Source organism: Oreochromis aureus, linkage group 15, assembly GCF_013358895.1.
Source record: "Oreochromis aureus strain Israel breed Guangdong linkage group 15, ZZ_aureus, whole genome shotgun sequence".
Taxonomy (NCBI): domain Eukaryota; kingdom Metazoa; phylum Chordata; class Actinopteri; order Cichliformes; family Cichlidae; genus Oreochromis; species Oreochromis aureus.
Genome location: NC_052956.1, coordinates 10,089,377 through 10,107,207, shown reverse-complemented (window position 1 = coordinate 10,107,207; position 17,831 = coordinate 10,089,377). Strand labels below are relative to the sequence as shown.

General features: G+C 38.9%; 1 protein-coding gene across 1 annotated transcript; it reads right to left on the bottom strand.

Annotated features, from left to right (window-relative positions):
• Positions 1-3,520: 3,520 nt before the first annotated feature.
• prkg3 (protein kinase cGMP-dependent 3) lies at positions 3,521-17,730 on the bottom strand. Its single transcript, XM_031727708.2, has 22 exons — positions 17,329-17,730; positions 15,344-15,433; positions 13,551-13,613; positions 13,309-13,435; positions 13,059-13,225; positions 12,798-12,911; positions 11,664-11,769; positions 11,438-11,501; positions 11,235-11,312; positions 11,007-11,095; positions 10,340-10,405; positions 10,102-10,149; positions 9,913-9,954; positions 9,664-9,775; positions 8,368-8,504; positions 8,190-8,279; positions 7,903-8,044; positions 7,612-7,775; positions 7,293-7,409; positions 5,533-5,595; positions 5,029-5,104; positions 3,521-4,371 (listed from the first exon to the last, which is right to left on the bottom strand). Exons 1-22 carry the CDS (start codon positions 17,336-17,338, stop codon positions 4,285-4,287), a joined length of 2,052 nt encoding a protein of 683 aa, XP_031583568.2. The 5' UTR covers positions 17,339-17,730; the 3' UTR covers positions 3,521-4,284.
• Between the last annotated feature and the right edge of the window lie 101 nt (positions 17,731-17,831).

Below are 17,831 nucleotides of genomic sequence, written 5' to 3'. Positions count from 1 at the left end.
GTCCCCTGGGAAATTTAAAATAGCTCTTAAGGACAGGAAAACATGAAATGTTGGCTTTACACTGTACATATACAATAAAAATGGCAACGCTAAAGTTTTAAATGTGCAGATACTGAGTCAGTGCACACTGTTTAGCTACTGGCAGTATACTGTATTTTCAGGTAAATTTCCCGGTCATTTAGAAAACAGGAGATAAAGGGTAAAGGGATATGAAGAAAGTTGTGATATAACCTGTTACACAAATTATGGTCATTACTACTCTCATTGTGAATAATCAGCATTTTCATCAGAGATAAGGACCTACCTCATAATAGCAAAGAAGGTCAAGAAATACACAAGGAAAGGTGACTCAGTTATCGTGCTCAGTGTCTGAGGAGCAATAATTTCTTCAAAAGTCAAATAAAATCATTGACAAGACTGCAATTAATCATACATTGACTTCCTCAATTTAAATGTTATATAACCACAGTTATATAATGGTTGCTGGCAGGAAATCAGTGCATACTGTGGGTTTAAAATACATACAGTATGCTTCTGCATATACCATAATTCTCTGCATACACAAGCAGCTACATTTGGTAAATTATAGCCAGTCATCACAGACAGACATTATTAGGATATAATTACAACCATATACTCAGTCAGGAAGCAGCTGAACTGTTAAAGGTGAATAACAGCAGTTAATTTAGCAGGATTTTAAAAGTTATACAACAGCAGAGCTTCACTATTTCTGGCCTGCTGCAACAGGTGGGGAAGAGTCTGATAAACAATAGTTTTCAGCACATGTCATGTAAAAATAAAAAGAAAGGGGCAAAAGGGAAATCTCAAAGGTAATCTCACACATGACTTAACATGAGACGAGTCCTGCCTCTAAACAGGAAACACAGGAGAGAGGTGAACACTGAGGAAGAGCTTTCATAGTCCATCACATCAAATGTTAGCTTTCAAGTTCTATTTTTGTTTGATTTTTTTCCTGCACACACCTACTGTCTGTACCCAGACACATGCAATCTTGTCAGAGAAGTGGAATTTCTGAGTTATTTTTTCTCTGCTTAGTGCAGCTGCACATTTATTTTTATACTGGCAGCGGATCAAGAGTAGTTTTAAACTAGAGTTACAATAGGGGTTGGTTGCAATGGGAAAAATGAAGGAATAACCAACGGAGTTAAGTTCCTAATTTTAATTTTAGCTAACTATTTAAGGGTCATGTTTACGGTTGACAATTGTCCCAGCTATCACAGGGTACATCCTGAACAGGTCACCTATCTTTCACAGGGCTAACACTGAGAGAGACAACCATTCATCCATCCATCCGTTTTCCTCCCTTTATTCCATTCAGGGTTGGGGGGGGCTATCCCAACTGTCATAGAGCGAGAGGCAAGATTCACCCGGTCAGGTCGCCAGTTTATCACAGAGAGAGACAACCCTTCGCGTTCCCAAGTTCACCAGTTAGCCAAAAATGTGTGTGTTTTGGACTGTGAGAGGGAGCCAGATTATCCAGAACTCTGTACAGAAGTATCCCAAGCTGGCAGGTGAATTTGCCCCAGGACCTTTTTGCTATGAGGCAACATTGCTCTCCACCACACCAACATGTGGAGAAATGGATGGATGGATATAGCTTGAAGCTTAGTATGGAGGTTTCCATTAGAAAAGCTCCTACAAACCCATTTTACCTGCATTACATTGCATGCTCAACACTAAAATAAAATGAAAGATGCCCTTAGTTTTAGTAATTTCCTGAAGAAGCTGTGGGTGCATATGTATTCATTGAGACTTGTCTAAATATGAGAGTTGACCATGTTCACAAAGTGTTGCATGTGTACGGTTTTACCTGTTCAGAACTTCTTAAACCAGCCATATGAATATCAAAAACTAAGTGAAAATAAAATGAGGTTGAAAAAAAAATACATAATGGAAAAAATAATAAAAAAAGAATTAAAATAAAAAAAAGTTTTGCAGGACCTTTCATTCAAGTATGAATGTGATCATGCAATCATTGTCCAGAATATGACTAGCCAAAGCTGTGCAACAATCATTTCAAATATTTTCCAGTTCTCAACTGGCCAATCAGAGTACATAATGTTTTACATGTTCTGGGTTTTGATGGTTCATTGGGGTATAGGAAAAACACACACACAAACACACTCTAAAATCTCCAGACTGGAGTGCTTTTAATAGAGCCTCAAGTAGTGGCTCCTTTATGATCCCTTTATGGGAAATATAATACCTGCATGGAGAAGTCAGATTGAGAGCGCTGATTGAAGTGGTTACATGTTTCCTGCACTTTTGTATTCTTTTTCAGGGCAGCCAATCACTCATCAGGACTGCCTTGCGCAGAAACAGATGCCCACTCAGACCTCTCAAACATAAGTGACCAAACAAAGCAGCAAGCAAAGAGAGGGGCTTAAGTAGATTCAGCACAGGTGCAAACAATAATTAATCAGCACAGGTGTTAGCACTGAGCCTAATTAACTCAAGACTGCTCAGTGGAGAAAACACAACCGGGAAGGACATTTAGTGAAAGAACACAGCGAGGCGCAAATGTTTGCTTTTCCCTGGCGTTTTTTTTTCTTTAGTGTTTCAGGTTAAACTTCAGGCTGCATGAGTCAATCCTCTCACATGGAGCTCGGTCAATATTTCCCGCAAGAAAATGAGCTTGAAGACAGCGAGACTCACAGACAGGAGTCAGGATAAGACCACATCAATCTCTTGACTGTGCAAACGTTCGTTTGAGTTTATCAGCCTCGATCCCCTTTCTGCTCAATCTATCGTTTATATTGAGTCTGGAGATGCATTCAGTGCAGCTCAAATCTATGGCATCATTGGAAGAAATGGAGCTTTAATAGACATGAATGTTACTCGAGAGAGCGACAAGAAATCAGAAAAATGTTATGAGTTACTGGGACTGGATAAACAGAGTATATTGTGTTTGCTCTGTTAATCATGCCACATGCATCACAGGTAAAAAAAAAAAAAAAAAAAAAAAAAAAAAAAAAAGTGATCCGCAAACAAATATGTAAGAAAACAGGAAGTTACGGTTTACTGCTGTGAATAGGAAATACTTGTAACTATACTGTGCATCCTCTGGGCCGCTTCTGTCATTGCTGCTGGGGTATTAGAGTCTACGCTTCAATGTGTTTTGGGTCTTCTGTAGGAAGGAAACATCTGGCAGCGGGTGTTTTCCCTCTGGAAGATGTGGTTTTTATTCCTGTGAAGTTTGTGTCGTGATGTGGAAAACTGGTCTCAGCAGGCACATCGTGCGCATTAACAGGAGGGGACAGGAAGACTCCTTCCTCCAGTGCTAAAACCTGCTGCCACATCAGACAGCTGTGCCTTTCCAGACCCAAACAGTCAGCTGCAGCCATTGTCAAGAACATGAGATTAAACCCTTATTCTGTCACAGGCCACTTTCCACCCTGATAACATCCTTAAAAACGCATTTCCACCGTGCATTGTTATCTATCACACATCTAATCTCTGAATACTTTGGTGTCAGCAGGAGAAAAAAAAGTAAATCAAATCAGCTTGGTATTTTATTGCAGTACAGTAACAAATTCAGCTGAATCAAGTGTATAAGGGCAATTTTTCTTTATCTTCAATCAAAAAGGATTTCTTCATCATGATGTTCAGTTATCTTTTTTATCTAGAAATCAAGGCCTAACGCCACAAGAAAGTAACAGTGTAACGTAAACAACTTTATCAACAGGATAAGCACTTTTTTTTTCTTTAAAACTTTAAAGATTCAAAGGAACAATAGACACAGACATAAATTACAGCTATGGCATTAGAAATGATTGTATTTCCAGGTTTAATAAGGACAGGGTTTTTTTTCTTGTTGTTGTTTGGTACAAGTTGTACCATATGACAGAAACTCTCCGCTAAACACAGGGATGGGTGTTTTTATTGGAATCAGTAAAAAGTGTTATATAGATGTTGTTATTGGCACTTCTCCACCAGACACCAAATTGACTTGGACTGTATTTGGAAACAAAATGTTCTACCATGTTCTTGTAACACATTTACATATTTTTGGCCCTTATCCACCTTTATGGTTGTTTTAGAATAGCAAAAGAGGAACTTCGGCACACGTCTAAAGTGCATGATTCCTTACAGTTTCACTCTAATAATCAAATTTATATCAACTTGGTTATTTGTTTTGTTTTTTCCAAACAGGGAATTCTTCCCACCCTCATATGACTTTAGCCCTGTTTCGGCCCCAGCTCAGGCCACCTACAATTATCCTATATGGGATCTCTTCTTGATCCTTTAACATAGACATCAGAATCAGAAGTCACGGTCCCAGCCAGAGAACTCCTCTTCTGCCTTCGTCTGATCATCAGGGAAGCGATCAAAGTTGATGTAGCAGGGACCCTGAAAGAGGATAAAATGTTAATGAAGCTCATAAAACAGCCTATCCTGTAATCTATTTCTAATCAGTAATATTACACACTCTTAAATCCCCTCATTTTAACAAAGTCTGGCTAGTGTGAAATAGTACTCTCCAAATAACACGCACATAGTCCAAATGAAGCAAATTAAACATTTTGGGGGGAGTTTATAATTTATAATGAAGAAGTATTTACCTTTGAATGAGGCATTTAATAACATTTTTTAAATGTTCATTTAAAAGCATAATCCTACAGGGGTTTTTTTAAAGCTTAAAACATGACTAGGAAGAGGATGAGGACAAGAAGAGCAAGAAACTGGAGACACTACGATAGGCTAGTTTTCTTTCTGGGGGCGGGAATGATATGAGGGTGAAAAATGAGGATTTTTTTCCATTTGGACTTTTTATTTTTTCATGTTCATCCAGTGTGTAGATCCAAAAACACAGATTTTTGAGAGGTTTTGTTAATGTAGTCTGAATACACAGTGGGTTTCATGTATCAAAAGATTGCTTTAGCCACTGCGAAAAACTGTAATATTGGTTCCACATAATCCTGCCTGCGGTCCTTCTTTTGTTTTGCTTTCTCTAAACATAAAAAAAGGTTCTGCTTTCCATGTAAGAGTAACACTGGTTTGACTTGCCTTGCGGATAAGCCGTGCTGTGGGAGCCTCAAGCTGACCCACACGCAGCTTGTGCCAGTTCATACTGCTGAACCACCTGAAGGTAAAAAGGGAGATTATGCTATTACTATTATTATTATTATTAAACATGCTTTTATAATCATAAAAAGAATAATAAGATAAAAAGGCTCAATCAGCAATGTAGAAACAACCTATAATGACAAAATGACCATGCTGTTTTGCTCTATAAAGAACTTTAGACTTCTAATCACCTACCTATTTTTCACATAGTATCTATTTATTGTAGTAAATGTACTCACTCTATAGGAATAGTGCTGTGTAATAATTACGCAGCATTGTATGTGCTATGCACTTGAGGTGGAAAGGTGCAACCGCTCTAAAAGGTTATGCATAATATTTATCATTGCAGGTTAGTAAATGTATAAAATTACTCTTGCCTGTTCAGTATACACTACTGTATAGGCAGCAGCAGGTGACCAAAGAAGAGAGTGTTGCCATGGTTACCTGTGATGCCGGACATCTTTGATCCCATTTTTGGTGTTTCCTAATCTCTGACCAGGCCGAGGTCTGAAAAAATGCATCATTCAGAGAGAAGGCAGTTCAGGACCTGTTTTTGGTTTCATGAGTTCAAGATGTGTGTATTATTAAAAATATATTTCTATATAAATACAAATGCATTTAATAATGGAATGCTTTATTTTCCAGATATTTTTGGCATTTTTCATTATTCATGCTGTACTTTGAGACACTATGGCATTTCCAAACAAACAAACAAACTCACCAACCAGATTTTGGGGGGGATTTTTATGTACACCTGCTCAACTGCTTGTGAATTGCATTTCAAATCAGCCAATGATATGGAAACAAACCAATTCATTTAGACATGTAGTTCAAGCTGAGCATCAGAATGTGGAAGAAAGGTAATTTAAGTGACTTTGAATGTGGTTGTTGGTGCCAGACAGGCGGGTCTGAGTATGTGAGAAACTGACAGTCTACTTGGATTTCTTCCCACACCTCCATCTCTAGAGTTTACAGAGAAAGGTCCAAAAAAGAGAAACTATCCAGTGAGCGGTAGTTCTCTGGGCCAGAGGTCAGAGGAGAATAGCTGGACTGTTTCAAGTTGATAAGAAGGCAACAGTAAATCAGATAACCACTGGTTACAACCAAGGTAGGCAGAAGAGCTCAGGTAACTGGCATTACAATTCACACCAAAACTGGATGATGGAAGTTTGGGAAAAAAAGTTTTTCAGTTGACGATTTCGGATGCGACATTTGTATAGTAGGTTCAGAATTTGGCACAAATAACATGAAACCATTGATACATCCTGGTTGTATCAGTGGTTCAGACTGGTGGTGTAATGATGTGGGGCATTTTTTTGTTTTATTGGCCACTTAATCATTTTGTCTTTAAACCAGGTTGTCAAACATAAAGCCCAGGGGCCAGAATCAGCAAAGTCACCAATCTGGCCCAATAAAAAGCATAAATATAAAGACTTTTAACTTTTAACCTCATAAATTTTACCGCTTTTAATAAAGATCCTCCCAATGGCCATCCATCTACTATCTTCTATGGAAATATCAGTTTTTACAGTGAATCCACAGTCAACAAAAACAAACATTGACAAAATCTTTATATTGTATACTTACAGGACAGTGTGTGCAATGAACTACTAGACATTTTTTTTCTGTAATTTTATACATTTCATTGGTCCCGCCCACTTAAGACCAAACTGTGGCCCACGATGTAGAAATCACTTTGACATTTCTGTTTTAAATGCTAAAGCCTACCTGACTATTAATACTAACCTTGTCCATCCCTTTAACACCTCATTGTACCAACTTTCTCATGGCTCCTTCCAGCAAGCTAACACGCAATAATGTCACAAAGCTCAAATCATCTCAAACTGATTTCAATGCGTTCACTGTGCTCAAACGGCCTCCACAGGCATCAGATCTTAATCTAAAAAGCACCTCCGAGATGTGATGGAGCAGGAGATTCACATCATGGATGTGCAGCTGACAAATCTGCAGTAACTGTGTGATGCTGTCATGTCAATATGGACCAAAATCTCTGAGGAAGTTTTAAGCACCCTGTTAAATCTATGCCACAAATAAGACAAAAGTATTAGGACGGCATAGATAATGAAGTTGCCACTGCGTGCAATTTTCATATGGTCTAATTCCATTTTTCCTTTTTGCACAATTATCAGTGACCTATATGAAAATGTAATCTACGTGCTCTCAATAGACTTAGCTGTTCTTACCTGCACAGTTTACTGATAATGGACTTGGCTGCTTCGCTCATATAAGGTGCATAACGGATCTCCCCATCCAAAATTTTGGCATAAATCTTCTGGGGCTCTGAGCTTGAAAAGGGAGGGCTGACCATTTGCAACAGAAAAAAACATGTTGTTAATAAATGTTTATAATTTTTATTGAATGGTATCAAAAAAGACTGAAACCTGAAATTGTGAGACACTGAGCTCTGCAAAAGTCATACAGTTCTGCTGCCATCTGCTGGTCAACATTAAGGTTATTTTATGTCTCTGTTGTTTAAAAAAGTATCATTATTATTATTATTACCTTCCCGCCAATAGTTCAAAAATCAGGATGCCAAGAGACCAAAAGTCAACTGCAAAGTCATGTCCCTGGTTCTTGATGATCTCTGGAGCCATGTACTCAGGAGTACCAACAAATGAGTAGGTTTTCTCACCACGAACCAACTCCTTTGCAAAACCAAAGTCAACCTGGACGATGAAAAGCACCCACACAAAAATCAAATGTGATGATAAAGTCTTCATTAACTGAAATTCACATAAAAAAAAGTTTGTATTATGTATTTGTATATAAACTTGTTTACAGCTAAAGACGCACCAGTTTGATGTAGCCCTTCACATCCAACATCAGGTTCTCAGGCTTTAGGTCTCTATACATGATGTTCTTCTTGTGGAGGTAGGCATAGGCCTCCACCACGCAGGCAGTGCAGAACACAGCAACAGGCTCATCAAAACGACCTCTAACATCACAAAGATGCAATAAGTCGGACAACGGTTTTATAAAAACATTTCTGTAAACTTCCATCGGCTACAGCTTCTACAAAAAAGTATGTATTTTGACTTGGAAACTCCAAATATAGAGCATCATTTCACTTTTCTTCTTACACTTCTTTGAGTTTGGTCCAGATTTCCCCACCACTACAGAACTCCATCACCATGTAGATGTATCGTGTGTCTTTGAAAGCTCCATGAAGTCTAGAAACAGCGAGAGCAGAAAACATTTTCAGGTGCTCTGCGTTCAGCCGATGCCTTTATAAGACTGCAGTCCACATATCTTTGATACCTGACGATGAATTCACACTGCACAGCTTTAAGGATCTTCTTCTCAAACAGCATGTGCTCTTCCTGTCTCTTGGCAACAATGTGCTTCTTGCTGACTCGCTTCACGGCGTAATATTTTCCATGGGGCAGGGTGGTCATCTTAGAAGAGCAAAAACAATCATCAGTGCTAAATGTTTAACAACCTCAGTTCCAAAAAAGAGTAGGGATACTGTGTGAAATGTTTAAATTGTCATGTCAGGTAACAATGTAACAAAGTAATATGGTTGGGTATAAATAGAGCATCTAAGACGGTGAGAATTTCTCAGGATGAAAGAAGGGCAGAGGGTCATCGATCTCAAAAAAGAAAACAGTGTCAACAAGTTGTGGAACATTTGTGCCATCAACATGCGATCCACACGGAGGAGAGGGTTAAAGTGCTGTCATGAAAAGAGTAAGCCATACATGAACAAGATCCAAAAACACCACTGCCTTCTGCAGGACAGAGCTCATTTAAAATGGATAGAGGAAAGGTGAAAAACTGTTCTGTGGTCAGACGAATCAAAATTTAAACTTCTTTTTGGAAAACATCCTGTCCTCTGGACTTAAAAGGAGACAAATCATCCCAACTTTTTCAAGATGCATTGATGCCATCAAATTCAAAACAAGCGAATATGTTTTTCTGAAAGTGGTACATTTCCCCATTTTCAACTTTTGATATGTTTTGCATCTTTTATATCGTGATTAAAATACACGTTTGTGAGATTTTCAAATCATTGTGTTCTAACATTTCACACAGCGTCCCCACATTTTTGGAACTGGGGTTATAGATTTACTGCAAATGAGAGAAATTTCCAATGTATTACAGTACATAAAAGTTTGGTGGCTAATGCAACAGTAACTAAAATGAAGGGTTAGAGCTGAGCACAAGTTAGCTGAACAACAAATTATACATTTTTTCTTACTGTGGGAGTAATTACCTTTAACAGTTCACAGACTACCTTATACATCACATCAGTGTTTACAGTAGGCTGACATAGCCTCTCTTTACAACAGCAACTTTGACATGCCAGTGCAGGGTAAACATGGCTATAATCATTATGTCCTTTTTCCATTTTGATAGCTCAAATGGTTGTAACACATGGAACCATAATACATCATTCATTACGACTGTGTTAACCCTGCTGTGGTGTGGTGGTGGAAACTACCTCTGTAGTTTCTACCTTTCTAATAAATGGTATATATATATATATATATATATATATATATATATATATATATGTATGTGTGTTTTTAAACCCAGACAAGATGCACAACTGACCAGCGCCACACGGCCAAATCCTCCAACTCCAAGTGTGACAGGATCTCCTTGATAGCGACCCTCCTGATAGAAGACTGGAATCAGATCCTTCAACCTCAGAGTGGAGCTGGGGCTAAGAAAGAGTGGTGATTTTATTTATCTTTTAGAATTGTTTTCACTAATAACGGCTCGTTGAGCTTATTCTGGTGACTGATTGTTGATTGTGTAACATATTTTAACCTTCTTTCTTCACCTTCAACAGCCACTCACCTCGACTTTTCTGGAGCTTGCGCCTCCTGCATCACTTTGGAGCTGAAAGTGAAAATAAATTTGACAGGATATGAGCAGGAAACTAACTGGGGCAGTCTATTTCATTTCCACATCACACTCTCGGTAAAGTGGAGAAAAAAACAAATCATGGTTATGCAATCAAGAGTGCTTTTTTTTTTCAATACATACTCATCAAAGAGTTCCAGGTGCTCTACGGGAATTGTTTCTTCAAATACCCTAAACAAAAGGCATCATTAGTCAACCTGTGCATCTGTAAGCAAGTGGGAAAACACAACAGACAGCAATCACACTGTAAAGCAACCGAAGAATTGTCCTCTCCAGGAGCAACAGCTGTCACTGCAGAGCCTGAGCGAACACGACTATCACATTCGGTTACTGTCGAATTTGAGTGCTGGGTCAGACTCACTCCTTGTCAATGGAGAAGCAGGTAACAGGGCCGTCGGCAGTGCAGGTGGCTGTCCTCAAGACCTCGCTGCAAGACAAAAAGCATTGCAAAATTTCAAGTCTGTGGAAATGCAGTGAATACAGCTGCAGAAAGAGAACCTCATAGAGGTACTTTAATTGAATAACATATATTAGCAAATACTAATATGTAGATTAAAAAATATGCAATGTGAAAAAGTACTGCATTATTTTGAGAAAAATGACTCCCAGTAAAATTGCAAAGGTGCTACATATCCTGCAAATTAGAGGCAGACAACACAAGCTAGATGATATTTGATATTTATTAAAAATCCAATATCCTCCTTGTATAATCAAAACAACCTCTGTTATTCCACCAGAGGATCACACACACAAACACACACACACACAGCGTTTCTGTATTCATGCACCTCTACTGACAGCCACAGCAATAAATTTGCTTCATTGACTCGTTTGCATGCAGCAGAACTGCGCAATTTAGGGAAAAACATGGTGTTTCTGTCACCAGAGAGCATTTGGAGGATAATCTGAAGTATCTGCAAAATAAAAATGTCACAGCTGACAGCAGCTGAGGAAGGCGCGAGGAGCGCATCGTGCTGCACGAGGCTCTCGCAAATGTCCTCAGGCATGTGTTGTGTTTCCATGGTTACCGTATGAGGGCCTGTTCCCCGAAATGCTCCCCTTTTCCCATCCTGCGAATCTGCTTCTCATGACCGTTCACGTTCTTAGTCACCAACACCTGAAGGGGAAACACGCACACAGGCAAACAAACGGAAAGAATAAACGGTATGCACACAAGAGAAATATGAGTTTGTGAAACAGGCTGAATAAAAACTCTGGGTGTGACTGGCCAAAGATGCACATTAAGATATTGTTACCTCTCCTTTGAGGATGATGTAGAATGCGTTTCCTTCTGTTCCCTCTCGAACTATAACATCTTTGTCCTGGTACTTCACCTAGAAGAGACAGAATTAAAAGTAATATAAAAAATATATACTTTCAGATTCACTCCAAGAGCTAAAAAAAAAAACATAGTATTTGAGTCTGTTGTATCGTAGCAAAAAAAGACATCGAGGTGCACCTCCTCCATGGAGTCAATAATTTTGGACAACTGGACATCATTCAGGTCCTTCAGGGTGTGGGCCCTGTAATGGCAAGTGGGAATTTAAGAGAAAAATTAGAAGTAGGGAAAGCATTTGCTCCATTAGTGCAGGAAAAAATACCAACACTGTTACGATATAGTTACAAAGCGAATCTGAGGAGTCAGGATGAAAGTTTTATCATGGCTGCAGAGTCTAGAAACTCACGTCTTCAGGAAGCCTACGAGCTGTTCTCGTTTCTTCTTGGACTTGTTGGTCATGATGCTTCTGTAGGTCTGTCGCTCCATGCACCACAGATGCACTGGTGTCTTTGCTGCAATATGAGTTTACGATAATAGAGATAAAAATAAACAAAAATTAAAAAGAGTAGTGGATTCAGTGAACTTTGAAGCATATTTTACAATTAAGACATTTGAACTCTTGAATTAATTTAACTGCAACTGTAACAAAAACTGAGTGAACCTTTCAGAATTATTGGGGTTTGATTTAATTGAAAATTGACAAATACTGTTCAGATATAATAGATGAAATCTGAAATAAATGATATAAAACCATAGCCAGATGCACGCTATCACCATCACAGAACTCATATGACAAAGAGAGATAAATGAAAGACAAGCTTGCTGCAGATGGGAGAAAATTGCCTTCCCACAGGTGGATTACATTGTAAAGGGACGTACTTGAACACACCGTTTTCTACACTCAACCAGGCACCTTTGTTACAAACCTACTGTGACTGAAAAGCTATTATTTTTTTCTGTTGCTGTAAAGTTATGTTATTGTTTTGGTTTTTGTCACATTTTACATTTCATTGTCCAAAAAAGCTGCTACCTTTCACAGCACAAGGCATGTCCATTATACCAAAATGCGACTCCAAGTGTTTGTGATAAGCAGCAACATCCTCTGTCACATGTTTTCTGCATCTGTTTTGGGGATTTTGGACAACCAGTCCAAAAACCACACTAAGCCAGTTTCAATCAGGATACTCTTTGGGTCCTTTCAAAATAAGAGTTTCTTCTTTTTCAGCAGTGTTATTATTAGTCAGTTTGTTCTCCCCTCAGTGACTATAGGGTGTCCAAAAACCAAAGCAAACTATGATATTCTCTCCATCATGCTCTAGAGTTAGGTTGAGGTTTTGTTGTTAACATGCTGGGCAGTTTTCCTCCAATGTACTACTATGTATTTCTGTCAAAAAGTTCATCCATTATCTCATCTATAGAAGATATATGGTCATATATTATGCATACATACATGTCTCCACATAAATTGCATTATACCATATAATACAATCACCATAACCCTCTGCAAAACCCTTCAGGAGGCATCATTATACAGGCCGACCTTTGACTGTTGCTGTCCTTTTGCAGTTGTACAGAATCGCCAGCTCTCCAAAAACATCACCACTAGTTAGAGTTCGGAGGTCACGGCCAGACTGGGTGACAGAAAGCTCACCAGCTATAAAGAAAGGGAAAAAAATTTGCTTGTTTGTGAAATGATGCTGTTCTAAAGAGAAGTTAATAACCCAGTTTTAAAAATCTTCCATGTATACATGGAGCAATGGCAGATAAAAAGACAGACATTCATACTAAGGTGTGTGCCCACCTGCCACAATGTACATGCTGTCTCCTTCAGAGCCTTCCTGAATGACTTCATCCCCAGGATTGAAGTGAGATACCTTTAACAGGTCCACCATCATAGCTATTTGCTCATCATCTAATCGGCTCAGGAAGTCATTCTTCTGGATAGCTTTGACAATTAGGCTCGTCTCACTGCCGATAGAAAGTTCAAAGAAGTCATCTACAACATACAAACTGGGTATTATATAAGTTGTTGGAAAGGTGCTGATGCTGACCTGACATTTTTCTTCACCCTCGCCCGCTTAATCTCCAGGTTCTCCGGGATTGGTTCTGAAGCTATGACAGCTGCACGGCTCTTCCTGACCTCAGGTTCAATCTCATTACCGGTCTGAGAGGGAAACTCTGTAACAGAAACAAATGGATGGTTACAGATCGCCATTAGAAATCGCATCAATCATGTGTGTAAGTAGATAAGTAGATGTGTCCCTGTTCTGTGTTCCCATGAAGAGCTGCCTACCGAGATCATGATACTGACTCTGCAGTTGTTGCAGGAGTTTCTCTTTCTCGGTGAGTCGTTTTTCTGTGAATGTGAAGAAGAAAAAACACATATTAAATGTGCAAAACACATTAAAAGTGACAATTTATGTGCTTTACTGTATGTGTGATTTTGGTATATTCTCATTTTATTCTTGCAAAGCTCAACCACTGCTCGTGCTAATCTCACTAAGTTATTAAACAAATGTGTCCCTGATTGTAGATTTAAGTCATTTACAGCTTACAGTTTAAAGATAAATTTGTGAGTAGCTTTCTAGTTGAGCTGTAGACACTATGTACTAATTACATTAAATTTGGGGCTAATTTATGCTTTTATTGGCATTGCTATTAAATTCCAGTGGATTTTTTTCATATACATATATATATATATTTGATGACATGTACAGATTGTATATAAAAGATGGATATGGGTCTGAAACATGAAGCCAACATGTTAGTAAATTCTCTCTAATGGCCAGCAGGGTCCACTCCTCTGAGTGCAAACATAATGAATCACCCTAGAATGACCCTAGTTGTCTCTTGATTTATGACTTCGCTAAATACCTTCATGATGAGTTTATTTTATGAATCACTGGTTTTGAGTCTTTGAGTCACATACTGATGTCACTTTTGTAAATTAAGATCACAATCAAAGACAAATAACATAAAGCTTGCATTGGGCATGGATACATTTATGACTGACAAGTCATAAAGGTATGTAATGTCATCCATTCATGAGTATATAATGTCATCCACTTATCAGCCTGATCCATCTCTCATTGTGGTTTAAGCCCATAAACCGATGAGTGACTGCATGGTTTTCTACACGTGTACTCTGTGTTTTATGTACAGTGGGGCGATGCTAATAACCATGCTAATAACTGATCTCTGGCCATGATCAGAGAAAAAAAAAGTCTAACATTTTAGTTGCATCCCTCCAACTTTTTACACTCATTAATCACGTAATTAGGTACATGTTGCTAGTGCTGGGTTGGATCAGAGCTGTCTTAATTCTTCATTACATAGATTCATCATGGTGCTGGAAACAATCCTCAGAGACTTTTTCCATATTGACCTGAGAGCATCACATGATTTTGTCACATGTCATCCATGGTATGATTTTCCCATTCCACCACATCCCAAAGGTGCTCCATTGGACTGAGATCTGGTGACCATGCGAGACATTTCATTACAGTGAAACTCTCATGTTCAAGTAACCAGTTTGAGATGACATGAGCTTTATGACATGCCACATTAGCCACCAGAGGATGGACACTGTGGTCATAATAGGACATAGTCAGCAAGCAATGCACATCTAGTACTAAAGGACCCAAAGTGTGCCAAGAAAATATCTCCCATGCCATTACACCATCATCACCAGACCATGGATCCATGGTTTGATGTTGATGTGAAATTTTGACCATCTACCATCCAAAACAAGCAGCAAAAGTGGAGACTTTTTTTAATCAGGCAACATTTTTTAATCTTCTCTAATCCAGTTTCTGTGAGCACATGAAGTTTCCTATTCAAACTGCTTCAGCCGTTTGTCTTGACCATGTCTACCTGTCTAAGTTCCATTGATTCCACATCATCAGTAAAAGTCCTGTGAAGGCCTCATTCTGGTTCTCTAAATTTGAACTCAACCTTCAGAACTTTAAGAGCTCCACCTTTAATTCATGTATTCATATATATCCCAATATTCACCTCAATGAACCTCCTATTGCACAATGACGTCCCTACAATATTTAAAGCTTATATAGTTATCGTTGTACTCACCTAGGTCCTTATTTTGCCTCTGCAGCTCCTTGTTGATCAGACATTGCTTTTCTAGCTGCTGGTTCAGCTCCTCTATTTGCTTCTCCATAGCTACAGAGGGAATAAGATTTTTTAAAAAGGAAGATTTATGGGAGAATTTCATATAACAGGAAAAAGAGAAGTTGTATAAATTATGCACCTGAACACAGACATAAAATGTAGCCCCAGTTGTTGTGATATTTGTGGAAACCCCTACACACAAAGCCATAAAGGGTGATATTTAAACTGTAACTGTGTTGATACCTTTTTCTCAAAGCACTGAACCCTACTTCACTGGCAGCACACAGCTAGAGCCCTGCTGAATAATGCAGACTAATGATGGACAGTCAACGGGGTGCTTTCTGAGTGCTGTCACACCCTGCCAGCATTTGCTGAAGATCTGTTACAGTTTCTGTGACTGATAATGACACAAAACCTGTCAAAGCTGTATAAAACCCCTATAAATGATAGATCGCTTTTTCCGGGCTTTGCGTTTATATGCAGATTATTTATATTTGCTGGTTGTGGGTTGTTACACTAATGTGAGACATAAAAAACCCTCTGTGACTATGCATAAGCAGGTCATAATAAGTGACAGACTCATTAGCACTGCTGCATGAGATTAACAATGAAGTTAACCACAAGCCAGATCCAATACCTCTCTTATTCGATGTGACCTGTTTAAAGAACCTCTGCAAACAAGATTCCTTTTCTTTTTTCTTTTTTTAAACACTCCAATCAATACAAACACACTTGGATATCTGACCATTTTACTGAACACACAGTAAAAACCGAACTGGAGGGGCTGTTTGCCTGTGTTCACGGCACACATCACTTGACCCCAGGTTACTGCTGCCTCACCCTGAACATTGGACAGGCCTAAGATTAAACTAAACTCATAAAGTCATTTAGTAATACACCAGCAGAATGTGACAGGGAAATATAAACAGCTCCTGTTCTGCAAGGGAGCATGGGCACTTTAAAAAAACATGTACAGCGACCTAAATTAGATATTTTTCCAGGGATTTCAGTACAGAAAGCGACGTGACTGCAGTGCACAGAGCTCATAAATGTGTTACAGAAAAGAAAAAGACCGTAACGGTCATTTAAAGTTTACACAGATCATAAAAATATGTCCCTACATGCTTACTTTGTAAACTTTCTAGGCACTTGTAGCTGTTGAGAAAGACAATCTGAACTGATTGAGATGATAACCTTTAGTACCTGCAGGTCAACACTTAATGGGGGAAATTGCTCAGTTATTCTTCAGCTCCGGGGCAACTGATAGGTAGGTGGCTGTACTTCTGTTTGAACTTTTGCTGTTTCATTGGTCCATTTTTGTTATTTTTGTTACAATGGTAAAAAAAAATAAAAAAATAAAAAAAATAAAAAACAAAACAGGTTATTATTTAAATACTGAATGAACTTTAAAAGTGAGCAACATTCATTTAACATGCGTATATTCATATATCCGGTAAATGATCCTGGAGGATCCCAGGAAACATGATATTAAAGCAGACAACGCCGAAAAAAGGAGAGAAAAAAAGAAAGAAAAACAGATATTTGTGTCTGCTTTTCAGCTGCACAGTAGGAACATGATGCCAGCTACCATTATACTGACACAGCCAGCATACAGTCCACTTCATACTGCTTCATTATTAATTCATGGCCATGTGTAACTACAGCTGAATTCTCATAAGATACTCTGTAATAGAAACCTGGAAGGAAGTCATGCGCTTTGTCTTTATTAGGCAGCCTTTTCTCAGATATGACGTTTTGTTAATCGCTGTAGTAAATCAAAAATAATAAAACTTAAGCTGAACCGATGCTGATCTGTACTTCAAACACGGCGGTAATATATTTAAAGAACCGATAAACGCCTGAAGGCGGCCTGTCTGACCTAATCTACAACTCTGAGACACTATTTGCACGTAATCTGTGGACGAATAGACTGAAGCCACACTCACCTGCAGGCATGGTGTGATCAGCAGACAAGGTGATCTAATATCCTGCCTATGAAGGCCGCATGAATCACAGGAGCCAAATAATCACCCTGAGCTGCTCAACGATATCCACTTTTCCACTGCAGAGAAGTTTTTGGCTTTCTGTGCAGTTTTTCTGACCTGCTTGAACCCCAGATGAGCTACAGACTGGACACACCTGAGCAGACACACCGCATGCAGCCTGCAAACTCTCTATCATTACTCCTTCTTCTACTTTTCCTGCCACTGCATACTTTCTCAGCTTACATTTCCCCGTCTACAGCTTTACTATTTTTACTTCTCTCCAGCTCTCTCTCTCTCTCTCACTAAATCTTTCCTTCTCTTTCTGTATCTATCAATCTCCACGGCTCTGGTGTTGAATCATTAACCATAACCTGAGGCTCCTCCTATCACACCAGGTAGAGGAATACAGGCAGCAGGAGTACGAGAAGGAGAAGAAGAGGAGGAGGAGGAGGGAGGAGGATGGG